The sequence below is a fragment of the Oculina patagonica genome, chromosome 13 (genome assembly GCF_052425735.1).
Source record: "Oculina patagonica isolate OP01 chromosome 13, crgOcupat, whole genome shotgun sequence".
NCBI classification, from domain to species: Eukaryota; Metazoa; Cnidaria; class Anthozoa; order Scleractinia; family Oculinidae; genus Oculina; species Oculina patagonica.
This window is the reverse complement of record NC_135770.1, coordinates 3,494,306-3,518,773: the sequence shown is the minus strand read 5'-3', so window position 1 is coordinate 3,518,773 and position 24,468 is coordinate 3,494,306. Positions and strand designations below refer to the sequence as shown.

General features: G+C 39.6%; 2 protein-coding genes across 2 annotated transcripts; both read right to left on the bottom strand.

Annotated features, from left to right (window-relative positions):
- Window positions 1-2,356: 2,356 nt before the first annotated feature.
- Window positions 2,357-6,547, bottom strand: LOC144635907 (uncharacterized). Its single transcript, XM_078495023.1, has 4 exons — window positions 5,910-6,547; window positions 4,983-5,267; window positions 3,854-4,132; window positions 2,357-3,049 (listed from the first exon to the last, which is right to left on the bottom strand). Exons 1-4 carry the CDS (start codon window positions 6,455-6,457, stop codon window positions 2,401-2,403), a joined length of 1,761 nt encoding a protein of 586 aa, XP_078351149.1. The 5' UTR covers window positions 6,458-6,547; the 3' UTR covers window positions 2,357-2,400.
- A 771-nt stretch (window positions 6,548-7,318) lies between these two features.
- LOC144635911 (stress-induced-phosphoprotein 1-like) lies at window positions 7,319-23,526 on the bottom strand. Its single transcript, XM_078495027.1, has 16 exons — window positions 23,493-23,526; window positions 23,185-23,394; window positions 21,363-21,504; window positions 20,134-20,278; window positions 19,273-19,349; window positions 17,778-17,881; window positions 16,464-16,590; window positions 16,004-16,106; window positions 15,006-15,126; window positions 14,390-14,486; window positions 13,806-13,930; window positions 12,212-12,248; window positions 11,148-11,251; window positions 10,153-10,254; window positions 9,218-9,288; window positions 7,319-8,273 (listed from the first exon to the last, which is right to left on the bottom strand). The coding sequence occupies exons 1-16, from the start codon at window positions 23,514-23,516 to the stop codon at window positions 8,201-8,203; spliced, it is 1,662 nt and encodes a 553-aa protein (XP_078351153.1). The 5' UTR covers window positions 23,517-23,526; the 3' UTR covers window positions 7,319-8,200.
- Between the last annotated feature and the right edge of the window lie 942 nt (window positions 23,527-24,468).

The window sequence follows — 24,468 nt, the reverse complement described above, 5'->3', positions numbered from 1 at the left end:
AGGCGTCATGCTTGCAAGGGCGCCTAGAGACTGGAGACGAAGAAAACGAGTTGTCTCAGATGGCTGGCGATCGTAGCATGGTGGGCATGGATTAACCTGTAAAACAAAACAAAACTATCATGCACCTGTATATGCAAATTCGCTAAAGTAAATCATTCAACTGTTGCTGTTTTTGCATATTTTGACAACCTAAATAATACAAATTATAAAAATTATCAATTGACAACCCATCCGTGGCCACGTTCAGAGTACCAGCCCAGGAGAAATAATCAAATCAAAGCTACTCCAAGGCATTGTCAACAAACGAAATTATGGCTGTCGTGGTAATAATTTACTTATTTTACATCTGTGGCTTAACGACCAATGGTTATTTATTTTTTCGTTTCTGCAATTCATGGTCTTCACCGGCATCGAAAAGCTTCAATAACATTGCCTTATTTCAATTATTTTTAAACACCTGCAACATTATCACGCACGCAGTAGTGGAGATGTCCAATGAACTATATACCTGGAGAGTGCTTTCGACATGTTTTTCGTTCCTTTCAAGTTACTTCCTTGCAGCTCTAGTGGTTTCCATAGCCGGAGGAAGACCTTTACAACAACGACTTAACTCCAAGTTGACTATTACCATTTTTGTACTCTTGTTCGTGGGATTATTTGCGCTCTTCGGCCGTACATACGAACTTTGTGCGAATGACAACTGTTTTAGTTTGAATCTCGCCAATACGAAAGATGATGTCGCTATTTCGTTGTGTGCTATCGTACACTTTTATTTTCCAAGCTTAACTATTGTCGTTGCTTCGTGGTATTATGGGTTTCGGAAATACAACGAACAAACTACCGAGAAACGCACGTCAAACTCGGCTTTAACCACTCTGGCTCGATACGGTTCATCAAGTGGCACTGCTGTTTCGGTCTTTATTGTTTACGGAATGTTGGTTGTAAATGGAATTATGTATTTCAACAAGGGCAGTGAAATCACGCGACCTAATCGCATTTGTCAATTTAGCTGCCTTAATGAAGACCTGTATCTTCTCTTGTCTATGTTTCCAATCTATATGGACCATTTTATGAAGAAGAGCGAAGAAAAACTGCCACAACAACTAGAGACTTGATAAAACTAGATAGAAGCTTTGTGTAATTGAGTGTAACAATAAATCGACTTAGCGGGTTACGAGATTTCGTGTTGTAGTATTATATCACGTATTTATTTGAATAAAAGAAATCGGGCGAGTGAGTCACGATATTTCCTATATAAGTATTAAGTTAAATGAACTGAATAAAGTTTTTCACGAGATTTCTTTCATGATTACTAAATTATGTACAAATTATTCAATTTGCCTGTAGAAGGTCTAGAAGGAAATTTTGATCAAGTCGCAAACGGCTCTTAATGCAAACAAGGCATGCACGCAGAGCATTGATGTCAGTGAGTCTAGCCGTACTTTATACACAATTTTCCAACCTTTGGAATTCTTTATTTTGCTTTCTCCCTACACCTTTGCAGCTGACAAGCTCAAAACTAACAGGTTACTACATATTCGATACATATGTAATTTTTGCGTGTCGCTTGAGGCCATGTTTCGTAACCATGGCAACCTAGCTAAATATAGAATAATTATAGAATTCCGCTCGATTTCAGAAAAAAAAAAACGGTAATAGTTTTTTCCATCGTTTGTGTCTGGCCAATCACAAAGGACACAGACAATCCAGTGAACCAATCAAAACTCGAAGCAAATACACGCTGGCACGAAACGCGGGAAATCGTGCGCAAGCGAGTCACGATTGGTTTTGGTTTTACTTCTGATTGGCTGAGAAAGTGGCGCGAGGATTTTAAGCTAATTAAGGGACGGACCATTATTTTTTTGGAGGGGGGGGGGGATGAAAAATATTGAAAAAAATTGTTTGCAGGGCCTGGAAAGACAAAATAAATTGTTTGCAAAAACGATATGTATAACAAAAAATAGTAAGAATTTCTAAAAAAAATGTTTGCAGAGGTGCATAAACTAAAAAAAAAGTTCGCAGAGGAAAATTTTTCATTCCCCCCCCCCCCTCCAAGAAAATAATGGTCCGTCCCTAAGCATAAGCGTAAAAATGCAAAACCAATGCAAACGTGCATTACTTTCGAAACTCAGGTGCAGTGAAAACCGCTCTAACTTAAAGACGTTTTACTTTTTCCCTTACTGCTTTTATACAGTTTGGTAATCGAAAGTTAATAAAATCTTTGATTTCCGCGAATGCAAATTTAAAAGAACGTGATATATTTTCTTTTTTTTAACAAACAAAGCAAAAAATTGTGATTTATAAGTATTAGCGAGCAAATTCAGTCAAATTTGCAATCAATAACAAAGTTTGCCTTTGGAACAAATGATGGTAGGAAGGCTGCTAAGTAAAAATTCAGTCTCATAAGCTTAAAACCATGTCTAAGCCATTAACAAAGGCAAGTACAGATTTGGCTGCTATTTTCAAAGACGGGGCTGAAACGCTCTTGAAATTAGCCAGACCTGCACTAAGCATTTCCTTCTTATCACTGCTTAGATGCCATGTCAGACAAACTAAGTATGGGACGAGGTTCTGTGTCAATGCCAGTTGACGGTTGTCCTTGATAGAAAGCATATGTACCAGAGAAAAAATCCCAAGCTTTTGTGTCGCAGGAGAACCTGGCCAAAAGACTTTTTCATTTTTCTTCAACTTAATTTCACTGCGTCCAGACGCCACTGAATTCTCGCGGTCTATATATGCATCAAGCGTTGTGCTGGATTCTAAAGATGGAGTACTGTTGGTGGCAGATTGACCTTCAACATTTTCACTCTTCCAAACTGTCCGATGAGCACGTTTCTTCCATTCCTCTCCTGCAGCGAAAGCAAGGTGAACGAGAGGAACCATTGTGACCCAAACAAAACTTAATGACTCCTCCCATTGCGAGATTTCATCAGGAACATGCCTCGCCAGGAACATGTCAATAAGTTCATCAACAGCAATACAATTGTCTCTTTCAAGCGTGACCAGAGGAGCTGAACGCATTCTAGCCAGGAACAGGCAACAGTAGTACCTAGTACAGAAAAAAACAAATTAACGCCACCTTTTAATAGAACATAGAGGAAGGCAACCTCGTTCTCAGGGTCTCTATCTCCCCTGCGAACAAAGTTGGGAGGTAGGCGCTCGAAGCAAGAGCCACCATAACCCTTTACGTACCCACCTAGGGGCTGCGGTACTCCTCGTAGTCGGTCGTTTTATGCCACAGATAACTAAATGTATATTAATTATTATTTAATCAGTATTTAGTCACGATTTAGAACCATTTAACGTTTACAATAGGCCTTATGCATGATAACGTCATATGCTCAAAATTCACCACCAAGCCTCGTTTACGCGAATTATTTTCAACCTTCAGCCACCTTCATGCAGTTTTCACGTGGGTATTCTTTTCATCTTTGCTGCTTAGGGAATTCGTTCATGACAAAATTTGCAAGTTCGCACTTCGAAAGCGAGGCTTGGTGGTGAAACTAGCCAGTCTGACGTAAACATGCATGAGGGCTATTCATTTACCTGAGATACATAGAAATAACGCAGGTTTCTAGAGTTTTACACAAAGTAGCAATTAATGAGTCACTTGTCTCCGACAGTTGTCAAGAAAACAATTATTTCAATGTAACATCTTGAAAATATGTTTCCCTATGAAGTACAATGTTCTTTGAGAATGTAATAAAAACAAGTTGAGGGGGGAGGGCTTACACCCCGGCTTTTGTATGTTATTGGCTTATCTCACAAAGAGGGAGGGGAGGGGTAACAGCACCCGAGGACTCCCTAGCCACGCCCTTGTAGTGAGCTCTAACATCCAACAATTAGTTCCTACCTCAGAGGTGTATCATGGTCCTCCTGATCAACCAGAAGGTTCGTTGTTATCTCAATCATTTTTGTCAATGCTCCACAATCCACAAACGACTGGGCAGATTTGACATTAAAAGTGCAGTAAAACAGAATGATTGCGGCGAGCTGACTGGAAAACATTGAATGTCTTGGAGACTCTGATTGATGGCTTAAACTTGCACAATGTATCATGTGAAGTAACTTGTCAATCAGTTGTGGTGTTTTGGACACTACCTCTTGTGCATTGGAATCTTGCTCCACCAATCTGAACAACAATAAAAATAGGATTAATGAGCCCGCAAAGGCCGCAATATGGTCATGTGATACTGGTCAGCAGATACCTTGTTTCTACAGCTGTCAATTTACCATAACATGCATGTACAATATTAATGATGTTTGCTGACGTAAACCTTAATGCTTACCAAGGCGGCTTGCCTGTGTCGACCTATTTCTGAAGTATAGCCGCCATGTTGAACAACGTCATCGTGCGTACATACGTATATGGCCCACGTGCCCATGAACCATGCTGCTAGCCATGGTGACTATAAAAAAATTAAATGCACGGCTCTCCCCTTTCTATGCATACATGATACATACATTATCATCGAGTTATCTTCAGGTAGTTATTGCTCCTTATATCACACGGATTATGGCTTTGTTGAACATGTGACTCCAACAAAACTCAGCTTGGCATTAGAACTATAGCCAAGAGTGACAAAGGGACACCATGATGTAGAAAAGAAACAATAATGTGCTTAAACGTTTACAGGGAGGCGCAGCGCCCTTTTGTTTAGTGTACTAGTCTCTGGATCGAGTTGTCCGTATTTGAGCCCTGAATGGGGCAGTGTACTGACTGTTCTTGGGCAAGACACTTTCTATTCTCAGATTACCTCTTTTCATCCAGGTCAGCATAAAATCAAGGTACAAGCGGACTTAATCCTGGGGTGCAACCCTGCGATGGACCAGCATCCCATCTAGGGGGGAGCAGAAATACTCTTATTTGCTTCACACTATGGAAACTGGGATAACCTCCAGCCTGTTGAGCCAACAAGCTCGTATGCAGACTTTATCCTTTTTTACGTACCAAAAAAATTATATTATTTCAACAAACTCACCCTCCAAAGCATCCAATAGCTGCATCGTTTACTTTAATAACCAATGAATCAAGAGGCGGATAGTTTAAAGCATAATCCTCAACTGTGAACGGATGAGGAAGCAAGAGAGCATCAATTGCCAGGGGAAGAACACTTTTTGACAAGGTAAACTCTCGATCTTGAGGCGTCTCAGAGAAGGACCATAAAAGGTGGAGGCAATAGTGTTGAAGAGTAAGCAGTGACCGATTTAGTTCCCATTTGCATATTTCTATGCCTCTATCTTCTCTTAAGATTCCATCGCCTTGCCTGTTGAAAAGAAGGACAGTTTAAAAAGTAATTAATTTCTTACAAAACAACATAAGCTTAAATAAAACAAAAAATCCAATGCGAATACCTTATTATAGGAAATTAACGATACATATTATTAACGCGAATTTCAAAAGTTCGCGTTAATTTTATATGTGTTAACTTTTTTACTATAAGCATTTCAACAGAACTTGTCCTAAATTCGCGTTAATTTTATTACGCGTAAATTTTGTTCGCGTTGTAAAATGCCTCGTTATATTCCTATAATAGGGTAGGTCGAATAGCGAAGCGCGCGGGGTCTAAAAATAGAATGCAAATGAATATAACCGCCACAAGGCTCAAAAAACATCAGCGTGTTCTGAGAGAAATAGAAGGAATCTAGGCGAAGTTTCCGTTTTCTGTAAGTGTCTAAGGAATACCGGCTGCTTTAGAAAGTGTTTAGGAAAATCGTCCGCCATTCCGGTTTGTTTGTCTAAGTCGTGACGTCACTCCCGCGCTTCGCTATTACCCAGTCCATAGGGGTGCAATGCATGCAAAGTGCTACACCGCAACACCTCAATATCCTCTCCCCACCCCAAAAAAACTTAAGTTCTCAGGGGAGGGGTGGCGCTTGATCAACCGACATGTAAAATATATACTCACCTGATCGAATACAGCAGCCGCGAAAATTTGAAAACCTCCAAGAAATGGTCAAACCCTCCTTCTTGTACGAAAAAGTGTCTATGCGCAACCGACTTGAAGCATTTCCACGGGTGGAAGAAATTATTTGTCAGTTTCTTCAGTGCAGACTGTACTGGATGAAAGAATGACATGAATTGCAAAAGGCCACGATGATCGTTTTCTTTCGGCTGGAAGCCAGGAAGTTGTCTTTGTAGATTTTCGACAATTTCTTGAGCAGTGATCTTCAACACGTTCAGTTCTTTTCTCATTCCCTCGATATCCGCTGCAGCAAGGAAATGCAATTCAAAACAGTCACCCTCCCGAAAATACAATCTGCAGAGGGGCATAGTATCGTCCGTTAGCTGCTGTCCCTGATAAAACAGTTTCTGATCACAAACTGGTGCTTGAATGGCGTCTTGAATAGCGAGTTTTACATCTCTGATGTTCTTGGTATCAATGTCATGGACAGTGAGCTTGAACCTTCCAGTTTCACCTTCGTGTTCACAGTTGAAATCCACAAACACGTCCATGACTTTAGATCTTAGACCGGTTACCAGATGTAAATGATTTTAGTGATTTCAGTGTTGTACAAGGCTACAGAGCAATTTAAAAGTGGCGAATTTTCACTGTTGGTGTTGAAAGTTTCTAAACGTAAAAACCTTGACAACAAATCGCAGCAAATCGAAGCTGAGATCAGAACGGGGTTTGTTTTTATTCCGCAAAGGCCAATCTGAAAAGGCCAATACTTCTTAATTACTTTTATACCATTATTGTCTTAAGTATTTTATTGGTTAATAGATTTTTGCTTGTAATCTGAGTGGAATTACTGAGTATAAATAAAGTCATTAATCAATCAAACAATCAATCAGTCAATCAACCAATCTCGTTTCCAGAGTCCACGTTCCCCTTCCGCTGGATAAGGATAACGCAGGCTTTAGAAATGAGCTTGTGTAAAGGCAAGGAGATCCCATCGCTCTCCAGCCGTCAGCCGCAACGCAACAATTTCCTTCTGCACGTTTCCGTGTCGAATTTCAATCGTCTATCTCACTCGGCGAGGACAGATTAGAGCGCCTAACCTGCTGCTGCCGTACCATTTTCGAAAGCGCGGCTTGAAACGCGTGCCAGAGCAAAGCAACCAAAAAAACACAAACAAACGAAAAAAACAAAAACGAACAACAAAACAACAATATGGCAGAGAGGATCTCTTTCCCATACCCCTCTAAAACTTTTACCCGCCGTTCAATTCGCGCTTTCGGAAACGACCGCATTGAGCCCGCGAAGAGAAATGCCGTTTACTTAAAACAAAAGCTACTCGGAGGGCAGAGCTAGAAAAGCTCAGAGTGTTAAGAGAAAGTTCCATTAAACACACGAAGAATCACACAAGACAACAGTAAAGAATTTCTTGCACGATGCATTTAATAACAACTACTACTCCCACTACCACGAACTGCAACGAATTTGTTGAAAAGCCTGCTTTAAATGCTGTTTTTTAACACCAGCAACAAAGTATAAGTTTAATTATCTTAACAATTGCAGTACTCATATAGCCGCATTACAAGGAAAATTTTGTTTATATTTAAAGTGCAACCCCGGTTCAACGCCATGATTATCCCGCACTGCGTAAATTGCCCCCTTAGCAAAAGAAACGATTTTTTTTGTCGTCGCGTTCAAACTACCGAACTACGTTACAGGGACTGTCACGGATTTTACCAGATTTTTGAAAAGCCAGAATTTATATCTGTGTCGCAGAAAATCTAATAAAAGTAGTCTATTTTTATTTGCAAATTGTTATATTAGAGCACTGAAACTGTTAAGGAGCATCTTTGGCTGCGGATGGCTAGGATGGAAATGGATTGCAACTTGTTTTCAAGTTGTTTCCGCACGTCTTCAAAAACATCGATATTTATAGCCGTAGCTTGATTTCCATCCGCAAATTAAGGTTATATCTACCTTTAGATGTTTAAGGATAATGTTTCTTAAGGGTGTAGTTGCCTACCACTAATTTCAAAACAGTTTAGACCAAAAATCTGCGAAATCCCCGCGACATAGCGCGCTTCAAACGTAACTGAGCAAGCAGGAAATTGCACTTCAACTGAAGTCTCATTTAAAAAGGGTTAGTCCAGTTATTTGGCGTTTAATTCTTGACAGTGTATTTGTACTGTAGAAAAGAGTATTTTTTAAAGTTGTCTGTCGATCACTCTTGGGATAGAGAAACGGTTTTTGTCCTGGGACAGCTTCCTCTCTCCTCACCGTGGATTTATGAAGTGCTCTGTTTAGCGGATCTGTAGGATTCCTGCCTCGTATAGCTTTTGTATTCTGCTTCGAATTTCAGGATTTTTCAGATGTCTGCGGAGGGAAAAAAATTATGAGGGAAAATTAGCCTGCGTTGCAGCCGGACGTGTCGCAAAATCCTCCGGCGGTTTAGACGGTCTGCGACGCTGCTTATGGAAAATATGCAATTAAAATCGTAGAAATTCCTCGTTTGAGAAGACTCAAGGCGGTGGGAGGATGGGATGGGATACCCCACGAAAAAGAAACTGTGTTAACAAAAACATGGAGCAAACCATTCAGATGAAAGCGACATGACAATACTTTCATGTGGTATTGTTGGGTTTATTATGCTTTACAAGTTGGTTTTTACTTATTCAAGAAACCCCAGTGTGTGGCCAATCAAACGAAAGCTATTGAGCAGTGCTTTCATGTGATACTTTTTATTGTGCTGTACAAGGTGGTTCTTACTTTTTATTCTGAGAATGAAACCCTTGTGTGTGACCATTCAAACGGAAGCTATTGAGCAGTACTTGTTATGTTGTACAAGTTAATTCTTACCTTTACGTTAATGGATGAAACCCTAGTGTGTGACCATTTAAACGAAAGCTAATGATCAGTACTTTCATGTGGTACTGTTTATTATGCTCTACAAGGTGGTTCTAACTTTAAAGTCTGTGGATGAAACCCTAGTGTGTGACCATTCAAATGAAAGCTATTGAGCAGTACTTTCATGTGGTACTGTTTATTATGCTGTGCAAGGTGGTTCTTACTTTTAAGTCTGTGGATGAAACTCTAGTGTGTGACCATTCAAATGCAAGCTACTGAGCGGTACTTTCATGTGGTACTGTTTATTATGCTGTACAAGGTGGTTCGAACTTTTAAGTCTGTGGATGAAACTCTAGTGTGTGACCAATCAAACGAAAGTTATTAAGCAATTCTTTCGTGGGGTAAAGTTTGTGTTCTCTTTTACTTATCTAAAAGCTGCAGTGCAAGTGACAAGGACAAGGCAAACCACTTACTCTTGAGCTGCTTTGGGATCCTCCTGCATTTGGTCGAGAACAATTCTCATTGCTGGGTCGGTAAGAATTTCCTAATCGAAAAAAAAAAAAAGATGAAAAGAGAATAAGATCTTGTCTGCTGTTGAACAAGGTTTCCAAAATAGCGTGTGACCATTCAAATGATGGTTCTTGAGCAGTACTTTTTTGTGGTACTGTTTGTTATGCTGCACAAGGTGGTTCTACTGAACTTTTCCGTTTATGGATGAAACCCTAGTGTGTGACCATTCAAATGCAAGCTATTGAGCAGTACTTTCATGTGCTACTGTTTACTATGCTGTACAGAAAAACCCTTGTGTGACCATTCAAATGAAAGCCATTGAGCAGTACCTGCTGTACAAGGAGGTTCTAACTTTTAAGTCTGAGGATAACACCCTAGTGTGTGACCACTCAAATGAAAGCTGTTGAGCAGTACTTTCATGTGGTACTGTTTAATATGCTGCACAAGGTGGTTCTAACTTTTAAGTCTGTGGATGAAACCCTAGTGAGTGACCGTTCAAATGAAAGCTTTTGAGTAGTACTTTCATTCCATGTGGGAATGTTTATTATGCTACACAAGATGGTTCTAACTTTTCAGTCTGTGGATAAAACCCTAGTGTGTGACCACTCAAATGAAAGCTGTTCAGCAGTACTTTCATGTGGTACTGTTTATTATGCTACACAAGATGGTTTTAACTTTTCAGTCTGTGGATAAAACCCAAGTGTGTGACCATTCAAATAAAAGCTTTTGAGTAGTACTTTCATTCCATGTGGTACTGTTTATTATGCTACACAAGATGGTTATAACTTTTCAGTCTGTGGATAAAACCCTAGTGTGTGACCATTCAAATGAAAGCTATTTAGCAGTTCATTCATGTGGTACTGTTTATTATGCTGGTTCTAAGACGCTGTGACTTTACCTGTATTTCCGGATCAGCGTTGGCTCGTCTCCTGATCTCTTCAGGGTCTGTTGGCTGTTCAGTGGCTCCCTTTTGACACGCCCTTATGCCTTCTTTGGCTTCCTGGAAATTACAGTATAAGCAAAGAAACAAGCAACAGAATCGTAAGACATGTTTTAAAACATCAACAGAACATTCACTGGAACAGTTAAGCATATAGCACATACCGTAATGATTCGATTTAGCGCCCTCCTTCAAATAAGCGCCCCCTTCCGAATAAACGCCCCTCTTCGAATGTGTTTTTGTAAATAAGCGCCCCTATTCCAATAAGCGCCCCCATTCTAATTAGCGCCCCCGTTCTTATAAGCACCCCTATTCTAATAAAAGCCCTTATTGTGGATAACTGCCCATACTGAAGTCATTGACGTCAACTAGATAAACTCCTGACCGTTTGCCGTACAGTTCATGTATATATTTACTGCTAAAATGAACAATTCTTTTAAAAGTAACTGAACTTCAAACAATTTCTAACTTTTAAAGTTTCTGTTATTGCTAGATACATTTGGTTGTTTCTCAAGAAATTAAATAAGCGCCCTGTCCCGAATAAGCGCCCTGTCTCGAATAAGCGCCCTCCCTCGAGGTGCCAAAAGTAAATAAGCGCCCCAGGCGCTAAATCGAATCATTACGGTAGATTATACATCCAATCATAAATCACAGGTGTATATGAATAAATTATGCATCTAATCCTAAAACACCCGATGGTGATAACGTCTTATTTCTCCTTAAATACCACGAACAAGAGCAACCAGATTGTGAGAATAACGAACATTACGTAGTTGACAGCTGTCATGTTCTATTGCAAATCTTACGGTTCTCTCGTTGTCAACTATTTAACAATAATTAGACACAAGCTTAAGTTTTCTCCACGCAGCAAGAAAGCAAGAAAATTTACTTGTTCTATTTTTTCCAGTAGGAATAAGACTGAATGTTCCTTATCAATATGAACAATATTTTACCTTGTTTTCGGGATCCAATTCGAGAGCTTTTTGGTAGGTTTTCTGAGCATCTATGAATCTCTTCAGTGCAAACAAGACACCACCTCTTCTTGTATAGCCTTTGACTGTTGGCCGCAAAAGATTCAATTTTTAGCATTAAACAAAATACAACCAATTCTACAAGAAAAATATTTCCGTTACTGTCACTGTTGTTGTTGCTGCGACCGTTACTATCACTTGACTAGAGCGGTTCTCAATGAGTGTCGAAAGTAAATTGCGTTTGCTTTGGTTTTGCATTACTACGCTTAGTGATTGGCTTAAAAATCTCGCGCCACTTTCTCAGCCAATCAGAACTAAAACCAAAACCAATTGTGACTCGCTCGCACACGTTTTCCCGCGCTTCGTGTCGGCTACATGTATTTGCTTCGAGTTTTGATTGGTTCACTGGGTTGTCTGTGTCCTTTGTGATTGGCCAGAGTAATTGCTTTGGTTTTGGTTTTACGACACTCAATTGAAAACTGCTCTATGACTACAAAGTGACTGTCACAATATTACTGTCGCTGGCACTGTTGCTGGCACTGCCACTGTTGCTGTCACATGTCACTGTTTCTGCTACTGTCATAACTGTTGGCACCACCACCACCAGCAGTAGCACCCAGGGGGGTACTTGCAGTATACATGAGGGGGGGGGGTCCGATGGAGCTTCATATTGGGAACCCAAAAAAAATACATGAGCCTGAAATTTTACACCCAAAAAAATACCTGGCATCAAAATTTTTTTACCCCAAAAAGTACTAGACCTAGCACCTCGTTACTGATTTATTCAATCGAACAGACTTTAAGACCTAAAAAAATACATGACAGATTTCTTGACCCAAAAAAATACCGAGGGTGTAAATTTTCAACCCAAAAAAATACGTCAGACCTCCCCGTCATGTATACTGCAAGTACCCCCCTGGGCAGTAGCACTAGCAGCCATCTGATAGATACTAGCAGTACCAGTACTGTACTGTCTCAATGCTTATTTTTATCGTGAATCAGTTTTCAATATATTACAGTGAAAAATAAATAAATGATGAACTCACCAAATGTGGGGTCCAACTTGATACACATGTCACAGTCCTAAAAAAAACAAGATTAAAACTTTTTAAAAATGGCAAGCAAAGTTAAAAAACAAATTCTAATCCTTTGTCCACCAGGAAGTGAATGAGTTTATTATATAGCAAGTCCTGGATGTAAGCTTCAACTCTTCTTTCAAACAACTTTCCTTTCTTTCCAGATGGAACATAATTGCATGTAAACGCCTGTTGCAGCATCAGTGATGAGTTATAGGTTTATCCAGTAAAATCTTGTTAGATTGCAAAAGTCCTTGCTTTTTACTGGGTTGAGATGCAGTAGAACACACCTTCTCAAACTCATTAATAGTTCATCAAGTTAAAACAAAGAAAATTATAACCATGACGGTGGTTTGGACACTCGATCTTAATTAGCATAGATTTTTACGATTTTTTTTCTCCGTTTACTCCGTAGTTTTTGTTTCGATTGAGAAGATATACCAAAGAGACAGTGTTTCATCGGCTATCCAACACCTCGAATTTCGTCAAAAATACTCCGCTGCACCTCGTATTTTCAACTCTCTTCTCGGTGTTTGGATATCCCGATGAAACACTGCCTCTTGTGTTTGATATATTACATGAATCACTATCAATATGTACAGCCATATTGTAACCGAACAGTGACAGTTAAACCCCTGTTAGTACACACCTTCTATAAAATGACACTTAGTCATGGTCCTTAGGCTACATACCAACACTACTATTTTCAGAACTCCTAAGCAGACACTCTCCCTAGTGGACACCTTTTTTAGTCCCAAGGGAGTCCACTTATGGGAGGGCCGACTGTACCTTGTTTCAGCCCCGAAAAAGGTCAGGGTTCAAAATAAAATTTCGTTTTTAGCCTGAATTTGTCGGCTTTTTTTGTCAAGGCTCATTTTTTTCCCGGCTGTTAAAAGAGCCATGCATTTTCAAGGGACACAATCCATTTGCATACATGACGTACCCATAGGACGTACCTAGAGGTTTGCAATGCATTCTGGGGCAATTTCAAACACAGTCAGCACTTTGCAAGCTTTCGGAAGTGATGGAATGTTTTACGGCATTTCAAAAGAATGGATTGGAACAATGTGACTTCTTTTCTTATTTTGAGTGTTTGAGAAGTAAATAAGATCTTCCAATATACTTTTCTGGAGGGACAAAATACCTGAGAAGGTGGGGCAGCCCGTTATTCATCTTAACACAGAAATGAAGTCGTACATGTAAAACCGTAAAACCAAAAGTTTTAGGCACCAAAAATGAAATTTTGGTCGCATTAACGCAGTGAGTCGCACTCTCTAGCCCTGTAGCTGCTTTATTGTCTGATATGAAATGTTTACTTCAACATTCCAGCAACTTTGATTTCAGTTGGCCGATCAAGGCATACATGTAATATTCTATTTCTTCGGTAGTAGCCGGCAAGTGTTGTCAAAGTGCCGGCTACCGCCGACAGCCGGCTGTTATTTTGAACCCTGAAAGGTCAATCATTAAATCTTATTTAAGAACTCTGTGAAAGATTTTGGTGGCTTTTTGGTGATTTGCAGGGATTCTCTGAATTACAAATCATGGTATTAACTAGACACTGTACCTCTAAAGCTAAGTTGAATGCAGCCAACTTTTGATAACAAGCTGCTCGATTACTGTAGAGTTTAGCATTGTTTGGATCTCTCTTGAGAGCCTCCTTGTAATGCTTCAGCGCCTCAGGAAAATCTCCTGCAAGACAAGCAAACTGGTAAGAAGGTGAATAAACAGAATAGCAACATTGGTCTGCAATACATGCAGACAGTGTGCAATACCTGCAAAATTTAATAGCTAGATCACAGGCCTACAATTGGCTTACAGAGAGCTATAGACCTTTCCCATATTCCAACGAACAAGTGTGCAGAGTCAAGGTCAAAGTGGACAAAAATACAAGAAATGTATGAAAATGTCCACCCCAACCTCGTGCTGGTGCTATTGTTCATTCCCACTGTCAGAAGTGAAATGCAAGAAACGTCTATTACACATACTACAACCCCACCTTATAAAACAATGCCAAGCTGTGAAAGCCTTCAGTGAAAAGAAAAAAATAATTCCTTGAATTCCAACTTGGCCTTCGGACCAGCAACTCTTAAAGTTTGTTCGCTAGAGGGGTTACATGCTTGCCTAAGTTTACTTGTTGCATAAACCTACCTTTCTTGAATAAGTTATTTCCTTTTTCTCTCTCTTCCTCTGCTTTCTCTGGGTCAATGTACGCTAGTCTCTCTTGCTCTTTCAATTTTTTCTCTGCCTGAGTAATCAAACCATTCTTTGGTCAGACCTTTTTCATTTTTATTTTATTTATAAAATGCACTATTAATACTGTATGTTTATGCAGGTTCCCTTAATTAATTTAAAGGAGATTTTTATGGTATTTTAATTCATTTTTTCTGATCAGTTATAAATTGAAGGAAAAACCTCAAAATATTAGTTCTCTAACATGGAAAAACACCAAAGGAGTAACAAAAACCCAAAAATAAACAAGGATGGTTCAACTGAAAATAATGAAAATATGCGCTATATAAATTAGCAAATTATTATTATTATTATTAACTGGATTATGAAGGACAAACTTTAAAAAAATGCCAATTTTTCAAGTTGTGTTGTCCCTGACATACCGGTAGCTCCTATGTGGGTCACTCAGTAGTTTATTTTTCAGTTGTACAGTAAGCGTTGGTGCCAGGCAATGTGCCATCCTGTTACACCTCTGTACTGAGATCACAAGTTGTCTCCAATTATGAACACTCTTCAGTGTGTGGGCAAACCTTACCTCATTGACCTTCTTTAAAACATCTGGGGACCTGAACTCGACTAAAGATTTGTTCCAGGCATCAATAGCCTCTTTAAGCTTTCCTTGCTTAGAGTAAGCATTTCCTATCCTGGCCAAGGCCCTGTAAAAATACAAAAAATGCACAAAAACAATATGATTATTGACTGATCCACTAACACAACTCTGGCTGGCACAACATTAGTAAGAGAAAAGACTAGGAGCTTGGTAGGTAATGCATCTTCTACTCAGAGGTTTAGAATAAAGTTCCTGAAGAAGGTTAAGGACCGCTGACCTAGTAAGGTAGCGGCCTGACTGAAAAGCAAATAGTGGACCCTGAGGGCGCGCAGATAGGAAATAGGAACGCATGGCGGACACCGCGCACACCGGTGATGGTGAGCATGCAATTAAAAGCCGGTGACCTTCCTGAAAATTGTCGGTCTTGGATGGTTACAGTAACACAAGTGATACAACTAGCGAATTATGCTAAAGTTCATTCTATAAACTTTTATAGCCAGACAGTTGTCTGGATGTAAGCCAATGGCAAATAGTGTACCATAGAAAGAAAGAATCTTATGCAGGCTTAAACGAGACATGAATAGAGATATTTAAAAGACTAGCCAGTTTCATTGCGTTACATTACACAATCCAAATAAACATAAACGACCCCGCGGGGGTCACGAGCGTCTAGCCCCATTTACTGCACTTTAATGTTTGGCCTTAAAGCTTAATTTATCAAGTGTAGTCAGATCACAGACTCTACAAAACATGCAAAAAAGGAAGCTGTTAACTTTTTTTCAGGAAAAAATCATTTGGGGTGTTTTTACTTGTAACATAACGGTAAAGCCGTTGCATTTGCCTATTGGGATTTTTAAGTGGGCGAGGGGGTAGGGGCGCTTATTGGAAGAAGGGCGCTAAATCCAATCATTACCATATGTTGCAAATAAATCCACCCTAAAATTGCAAGTAAACATAAAATAACATTTAACTCCAGTACTAACTTTGCAATCAGTTGGTATCCTGCCTGTTGGTCTCTGCCTAATTTGATAGCCTTCTCACATTCTTCAATGCATTCATCAAACTTTCCTTGTTCAAAGAAGACAGCTGAAAACAAAGGCAATATTTCTTAATATTCTGCACAAGTTGCGATCTCAGGATTCATTTATACAAAACTCCTGAGTTCAGAGAGGCGTGCTGACCTTATGGTTAGCGCACTGAACTCTGGATTAAGCGGTCCACGTTTGTGCCTGGCTGGGATCATTGTGTTGTGTTCCTGGGCAAGACACTTTTACTTGCATTGTGCCTCTCTCCACCTATGTACTGGTGAACAATGCTGGGGGGGTAACCCTGTGATGAACTAGCATCCCAACCAGGGGGAGAGAAACCGTGATAAGCTTCAGCCTGTATGGGCCACGAGGCTTCACGCAGACTGAACGCTTGACTCAGAATTGTCCCACTGACCTGCTCTGTTGGTTAGGAAGCTGATATTTGTGGGATCAAGATCAATTGCTTTTCCATAGTGTTCAAGGGCAGTGTCGAAATCTTTCCTCTTATAAGCAGCATTTCCCAACTCCTTCTCTTCCAGAGACTGTAAAACAGACCAATACAATGTTGTTAGTGCAATAGAGCAGTTTTCAATTGAATGTCGTAAAACCAAAACCAAAACCAAAACCAAAACCAAAGTAATTACTCTGACCAGTCACAAACGACGCAGACAATCCAGGGAACCAATCAAAACTCGAAGCAAATACATGTAGTTGGCACGAAGCGCGGGAAAACGTGCGCGAGCAAGTCGCGATTGGTTTTGGTTTTACTCCTGATTGGCCGAGAAAGTGGCACGAAATTTTTAAACCAATCACTAAGCATAGTGAACGCAAAAACTAAAGCAAATATAAAGTACTTTCGACACTCAAGTGAAAACCGCTCTAACTGCATAATTAAGGCCACATTTAATCACATTTCAGCAAAATGTAAATCATGCTTCCAACAAAACAGCTGAAATTGCTTTGATTTGTAATGATTCTCTGCTGATTCTGCTGCTGCTGCTGCTGCTGATGATGATGACGCCAATGGCGATGATGATGATGATATATTAAGTTGATGATGAAGACAGTGATGATGATAAACTTTTAAACAGCACCAGCACATTGCTGTCCTAAGCACATTATAATGGTGAAATCCTAGAATATTTACTATTTACTTATTGAAAAGTACAATGCCTACACAGTCAAATAGCAAACTTGCTCCCAGGGTGTATCGTAACATAGTTAAATCAATAATACCAGCAAGATTTCTGCATTTGACATGAATTCCATAGGAAACTGTGCTGGATACTCATGCAAGATTGTCTAAGAGCAATGTTTATATTTGCAATATTTGCATTGCAAATTCCAACCAGAGTGTTTTCCGCAAATCCATTGTCCTTTTTTATTGACTTTTTGTTTTTTTGCATCTAAGTCCAGGAACTTTTTACCTAATAATGTAAGATCTGAGCCTACTTTAACTGGTTTTAGAAGACTCCTAAAAGTAATCTCCTTTCAGGCATAATGGTATATCTTAACATTTTTTTTCATTTTTTTTTTTTTTCATGTAAATAGATGTAAATAGATTTTAAATGTAAATTTTCCTTTTATACAATTCATGTTCTCGAAGATATTAGCCTTTTTCAGGCTACTCTAAAATTTGAGTTTAAATAAAGTTCATGTTATGTTATGTTATGTTATCCATCAGTTTCAAAAGAAAAGCAAAAACACAGTTCATCATCAGTATTCTGACCTTTTTAACAGAAGCATCCACTTCAGGTTCTGGTTCAGGTTCAGGTTGATCTGTCTCCATTGGTTCACTGGCTGGTTTCTCATCTGAGCTTGAAGCAGCAGGCTCTACAATGCAAAGAAATTTTAAATATAATAACCACAAGTAAAAATCTCTGTTGCCAGCCTTCTGACTCCACAAGCAAGTACCTAAAAGGTGGTTTTCCACTGACGCATTATTTTTTATGTGCGTTTATGTGCCTGAAAATTTTTAGAGACAATGTATGAACCTCTTGCGTAAACGTGTACGCAAGTTGTTCATACAATTATTTGGTCTAAATTTTTTTATGCAGATAAACGCATGTAAACAATTACGTGTCAGTGGAAATCCAGCATAACTCTGGCATGTGGAGGCAAGAAATAATTCAGCTCCTGTGTAGGCTGGTAGTTAAGTGCAGGTTGCTTCTAGAGAGTATTCAAACAATAGTCTTCTTTTAACAGTACAGTAGCACACAGCCTCGTTAACATGTTAACCCCCCCCCCCTTCACCCCCCCTCCAAAAAAATCTCACACAGTCGTTGTCACCCAGGACAGTATTCCCAGTTGAACCTGTAACCTACCACACCTATTAGGCATCACTAGTAAGAACTATGGTTTTGTGATAGAGCGGTTTCACTTGAGTGTCGAAACATAATTGCGTTTACTTTGGTTTTGCATTGCTAGGCTTAGTGATTGGCTTAAAAATCTCGAGCCACTTTCTCACCCAATCAGAACTAAAACCAAAACCAATCGTGACTCGCTTGCGCATGTTTTCCTGGCTTCGTGCTGGCTACATGTATTTGCTTGGAGTTTCGATTGGTTCACTGGTTTGTCTGTGTCCTTTGTGATTGGCTGGAGTAATTACTTTGGTTTTGGTTTTACGACACTCAATTGAAACCTGCTCTAAGCACTGTCAGTAACACAAAAAAGTTAAGGTCTGGTTGGCCACACCAAAACATAATGGTCAATTAGGTTATCATCAACTCTGAAATCCATGTTTATAATGAGATTTGGTGGCCCTTGACATTTAAAATACCAGGGAAACTCTGCTGAAGTCATAATGAGTAAAAGATAATATCCACACAAACAAAAGTACTTGGGATACCTCATTAAGTACAGTTATGCTGCTGTCATGTCAATTCATTAAGGGATGTAGCTAATTTAACCGGCTGAAATAGAACCTTTAGAAATGCGGTTGAAAATTTCATTATGAAAACAAAGACTTAGGTAAACTTTTAGATCTGCCAAGGCCAGAAAAGCCAGCTGGGTTTGTCAATGAGCCAGCTTAGTGTTTTCTTAGCTATATCCCTGTTCATTATGAATGCTATTATAGCAAATGGGAGGCATTGTTTTTGGAGATGGGGAGGCCGCCGGAATTACTAAATACTTTGAATTTTGTGTTTCATGTGGGAAAAAACAGGTTCAGCAGAATTATCTCTGGGATTGTAGCTTGTTTTTTGTGATATTTAAATTGCACTTGCCTTCACTTTCTGGAACATCTGCATCAATGCCAAGCAACACTGCGACTGTTTGCATTATTCTGGGGTCTTGCAGATGACTGTTGAATATAAATTTATACAGCCAAATAAATAGCAAATAAAAAAATAAATTAACAAACATGCAAGAAACATTATTGCATGACGATTGTACAAATTTAACCAGTAGGTGAATGGGCATTATACTAACAATAGCTTGAACTTGCTGTTAAATTATTCAATCGTTTGCAAGCTTCAGTCTTGTTTGGCTCTAAGCATTTATAATACAGTTGAACCTCTCAAATAGGGACACCAAAGGGACAGAGCAAAGTGTCCGTATTATAGAGGTCACCACTATGACATCACGTTTGACTTCATTGACAGCTTAAAGTATTTAGTTACTTGAAATGTTCTGAAACATAAAACAATTAAACTTAGCACAAATCTGAAAATGTCTAAGGTGAATAAAGCGTTATGTTGTTGTTTTTGTAACCACAAACAGGAAATTGCATTACGAACACAAAACATCATCACCTAATCACCTAAATGTCCGTAATAAAGAGCATAAGTTTAATCATACAAATTTGTTCCCTGGAGCCAAGATTTAGTGTTCGTTGTCCGTATTAGAGAGGGTCCATATTATAGAGGTTTTTTCTAAAGAAAATATATGATAATTTTGTTGGGACAACGAAGATTGGGAAAAACAAACAACCTCACCAATAATTTAGTCTGTAATAGAGAGGTGGCCGTATAAGAGAAGTGTCCGTATGGAGAAGTTCGACTGTACAGTAGAACCCCAGTAACTCCAACTCTGAAGGGAAACAAAAAACAGTTCGAGTAAGCTGGGTGTTAAGTTATCCTACTCACGTTCCCAGCAGCTGAGGGTTCTGCCTGAGTGCTTCAACAGTAGCTCTGTAGTCTGGTTGATCCAGGAATGCTTTGGTTTTAGGATTTGTAGCTAGACGAACATACAAGTCAGGCATGGCAAAGGGGTTCATCATTGGATTATTACCTGCGAAAAAAAAAAAATCAAAATAAATACTATTCTTTATTAAAGTTATGGGATGCATGGTAGCCTAATGGTAAGCCACTGGACTCCCAATTGAGCTGCTTGGATTTGAGCATGGCCGTGTCATTGTGTTGTGTTCTTGGGCAAGACACTTCACTCTCATAGAGCCTCTCTTTACCCAGGTGTATAAAATAATGGGTACTGGCGAACTAATGTAACCCTGCAATGGACTAGCATCTCATCCAGGGGGGAGTAGAAATACTTCTGGTCTCTTCATGCTACAAAAACTGGGATAAGCTCTGGCCTGTATGGGCCACTAGGCTCAACACAGACTTTATAAAAGTCATCATTCTGGAACACAGTAATGAGGCAACTCAGAGTTTGAAAATGACCAAAAGAAAACACATATGGGAGGACATCTTGAAATTGTGTCTGCTTGGGAGTTTTGGTTGCGTATCCAGCGTCTTCACTTTCAATAATTGAAGCTTATCGTCACTATCACCACACAATTATTAAGCCTGGCTAAAATTTCACACAAAAACAAAGACTTAGGTAATCCTATAGAGATGCCAAAGGCCACAAAAGCCAACTGTGCTTGTTGATGAGCTGGCTTAGTGTTTTCTTAGCTACATCCCTGCCAGGTAGTTAATATCATCAAAAAAAATGCTAGTTAGAAAATATTCAGGTATCATCATCAACCTTTGTGCTAGTAGGTACATATATAAGTCCATAGTTCAGGGGGAACAGGGGTGGTGCAGTGGTGAGAGTGCTCACCTCCCATGGTGGCCTGGGTTCAGTTCCCATACCTCAAAACCCCAAACCTCGGAAACGGCCCCAGGGATCATATGTGGGTTGAGTTTGTTGTTGGTTCTCGTCCTTGCTCTGGGGTTTTTTTTTCCGGGTTCTCTGGTTTTCCTCCCATCAACACTTCCAAATTCCAATTTGATCAGGAAGGAATACATGGCCCCATAATATTCTTGCTTCAAATACTACTGTGTCTCAAGATTAATTATTATTTATTTATTTATTTTCAGATGATAATCAAATTGTTCATTTATTAGGTATAGAATGTATTTTCAGTACTAACGTTGGGCTTGAGCTCTGGCTTCTTCTAAACCACTTTTCAGTTGTGCATTATTGGGGTCCAGTTGAAGTCCTTTGGAGTACGCTTTTTCTGCTTCATCATAGCGCTTCAAAAATGACAGTGCTGCACCAAGCCTTGAATAACCCTTATGAGTAAAAAAAAAAGGATCAATTTTAGTCATCTTTCTTTAAAAACAAATTAATTTATGCATTTTATATGTCCTCCCAACTAACTTAAAAAATTCCACACTAACAATATTGCTCCTCAGAGATCTGTGTAATTCAGCCACTGAGATCAGCAACCCAGCTAGTTAAGCTTCCAGACTAAACTACAGAAGACTTAAACTACAGAAGCGCGCAGCCAGAGTCATTCTCTTTGCAGAACCGCGTGCATCATCTGTGGAACTTTTTAATAGACTGGGATGGATCCCAGTACACGAACAATGTAATATAAACAAATGCGCGCTAGTCCACAAACGGATCTATGGAAACGTCCCTACCTTTTTAAGCGACCAACTTGTGTTAAATAGCCAAGCAAACAAAAGAAGCACTCGCTACGCTTATTTTAACTTGCGCTGCCCGAAATTCAGAAGGGAGACAGAAGGCGGGCGCACTTTTTCTGTTTCTGCCACCCGCCTTTGGAATGCTCTCCCTATCTCAAAAGGCGAATCGAACAGCCGAAGCCCTTTAAAGAATCTCTCAGAGATCGGGTGTTTTCGGAGCAGCAGCTTTTACATCATTTTATTGTATAGTTTTAACTTTTCAGCTTCATATATCGTTTACTATTATGCATATTCGTATTCAATTTTCAATGTATATAGTGTTTTTATAATATTCTAGTGTAATTTTTAGGGAGGGCCACAGGTTTGTTAGCTTTGCTATTTAGTGTTACCCTCATTTTAAATAAAGTCTTTATTATTATTATTATTATTAGTAATTTTACTAGTAACTATTGTGCAAGTTTGAATAAGATTTCTCATAAACTGAGGTAAATACCAGGGGGGGGGGGGGGCATTGGGATTCTGAAACCCTTACCCTATACCAGACCACGTTCAGCTGGGCCCGACTAGACACTAAAAACCTCTACCCCATCCCAGACCTTTAGAACTGTATCACTCCTGTTGCAGGTTTCCTGCCTTAGTTTACTGTTAGTTGTATGTGTCATTTATAAGGCAAAGCTAATAAAATAAAATAAATCAAGTAAATAAAATACTAGTGTTTTTAATGGAAAACCATCCATCAACAGTGCCACTGTAATGTTTTTATTCACATTTAGGAATCTTCTCTTCTCTTTCGAGTTTTTATTCCTATTCTGGACTTAATTTGTCATACCACCGTTCAGTCTCCCAGCAAAGGATACCCTATTCTAGACCAAACCTCTCTGATTTCTATACCCCATCCGAGACTAAACTGCTTGAAAACCATACCCTTTACTGCAGCACATACCTATATAGCTCATATATGGGAGTGCCCCCCACCCCTGGGAGTATTGTCGTAGTAGTAATTTCTCTGATTGGTCATTGTTTAATTTGAATTTTTGCATACACATATCTATCTGAGACTCTTGTACAGATCTCTGTGTAATACCAGTACCACTGTCATATCAACTGACACCTACTAAAACATGATCATGCTTATGCAACATACACTTTCACAAAATAAAAGTATCAAGTCTTGATGTGTCTTAATATTTGTAAAACCCCTTTTAAAACCATCGTAAAAAAACGTTTACATTTTTACACGAATAAATTGTAACAGCTCTTGTACTCTTGTACATGTACAATATATAATCTGACATTACACACACAATAAAACATGCATCCAACCTTTCCCCAATCTGGCTTCAATTCAACACACTTTTTGGCATCAGTCAAGGCCTGTTCATATTTCTGATCCTTCGCATACGCCGCCGATCTATTGCTGTAAAAGACGTGATTTGATGGGTCAAGTACAATTGCCTCCGTATAACACTCAATTGCCTTGGTGAAATCACCGGCTTGGAGAAATGCATTCCCCTTGTCTTTAAACTGAGCTGCCTGCAATATAGTTACAAAAAACATGGAATTATTCCATAAAATCCTCAGCTTTAAATCACTGTAAATAAAGAAATGAAAATGACATAAAATTCAATTACTTTCGCTGCTCCTCCGTCCGCCATTTTGACTAGTTCTGCACGTGGTTACTGAGCATGCGTCCTGGGAAATTTCGTGTGGTGTGGGAGTCTGGGTTCTACGGGCGTAGCTTGAGTGTTCTTGAGGGGGAAGGCGAAAAACACGGGGGGAGGAAGGCGCGCTTTCATTTCGATTCCCTCCAGGTTGCCTCCGCGCGCTTACTTTTCACCTCTCCCCATTTTCCAGCCTGTACGGATATGGAAAACGAAAGAGGCTTCTGCAGACTTCTCTCTCGAGCTCCAGCAGAAGCTCCCTCGTCACAGGGATCGAATTTGGATCCCCTGAGGATTTGTAACCTGCTAGTGGATATGGACCCCCCGGTCCATAGCTTATACTACAAACAAAACAAATTTCAGCTCCTCCACGCATGCAGTAGACAATATGTACTACAGTCAACCCTCTCTTAACTGAAAACTCCATAAGACGGACACCTGACATGGTGTTGGTCCCGTCCCTGCCGCTTTTCAGTCATTTTACTGTAACTAAACTGCCTATAAGACGGACGCCTCTCTAAGACACACAGTTGGGGCTGGTCCCGAAGGTGTCCGTTTTAGAGACAGTTGACTGTAAACCATAAGGTTTATTTAGGCAGTTTCGGCCGAGCACCGCCGGAGACTACACCTTCGGGACCGGCCGCAGCTGTCCCTCTTAGAGGTCTTAGAGAGGTGTCCGCTCTGTAGAGAGTCGAGGTAGTATGACACCAGTAATTCTTTGCTAACTGCAACAAGACTAAAATAATGAAGGGACCGTATTTGCTCGTTAAAGCAAAAGTTGAGAGCTTCTACCAACTGTAAATATACTGTAAGTAGAAAACGACCTCTTTAGTGTCCATACACGGAAGCAGAGAAGTAATCCGTTCAAGCGTTATTGTTTTTGGTAAGTAAGCTTGGTATATACGTATCCTTAGGGCGCTGACTAACTTTGCATTATGTCGATACG

Coding starts and splice junctions, on each gene's coding strand:
- LOC144635907 (XM_078495023.1), bottom strand. CDS start 6,457: ATGGACGTGTTTGTGGATTTCAACTGTGAACACGAAGGTGAAACTGGA. Junction 4,133..4,982: donor GCTATTGGATGCTTTGGAGG/GTGAGTTTGTTG, acceptor ATTGTTGTTCAG/ATTGGTGGAGCAAGATTCCA. Junction 3,050..3,853: donor GACCATGATACACCTCTGAG/GTAGGAACTAAT, acceptor TTTCTGTACTAG/GTACTACTGTTGCCTGTTCC.
- LOC144635911 (XM_078495027.1), bottom strand. CDS start 23,516: ATGGCGGACGGAGGAGCAGCGAAA. Junction 15,127..16,003: donor GGATACCAACTGATTGCAAA/GTTAGTACTGGA, acceptor GTATTTTTACAG/GGCCTTGGCCAGGATAGGAA. Junction 9,289..10,152: donor ACGCTGATCCGGAAATACAG/GTAAAGTCACAG, acceptor TTTTTCGATTAG/GAAATTCTTACCGACCCAGC.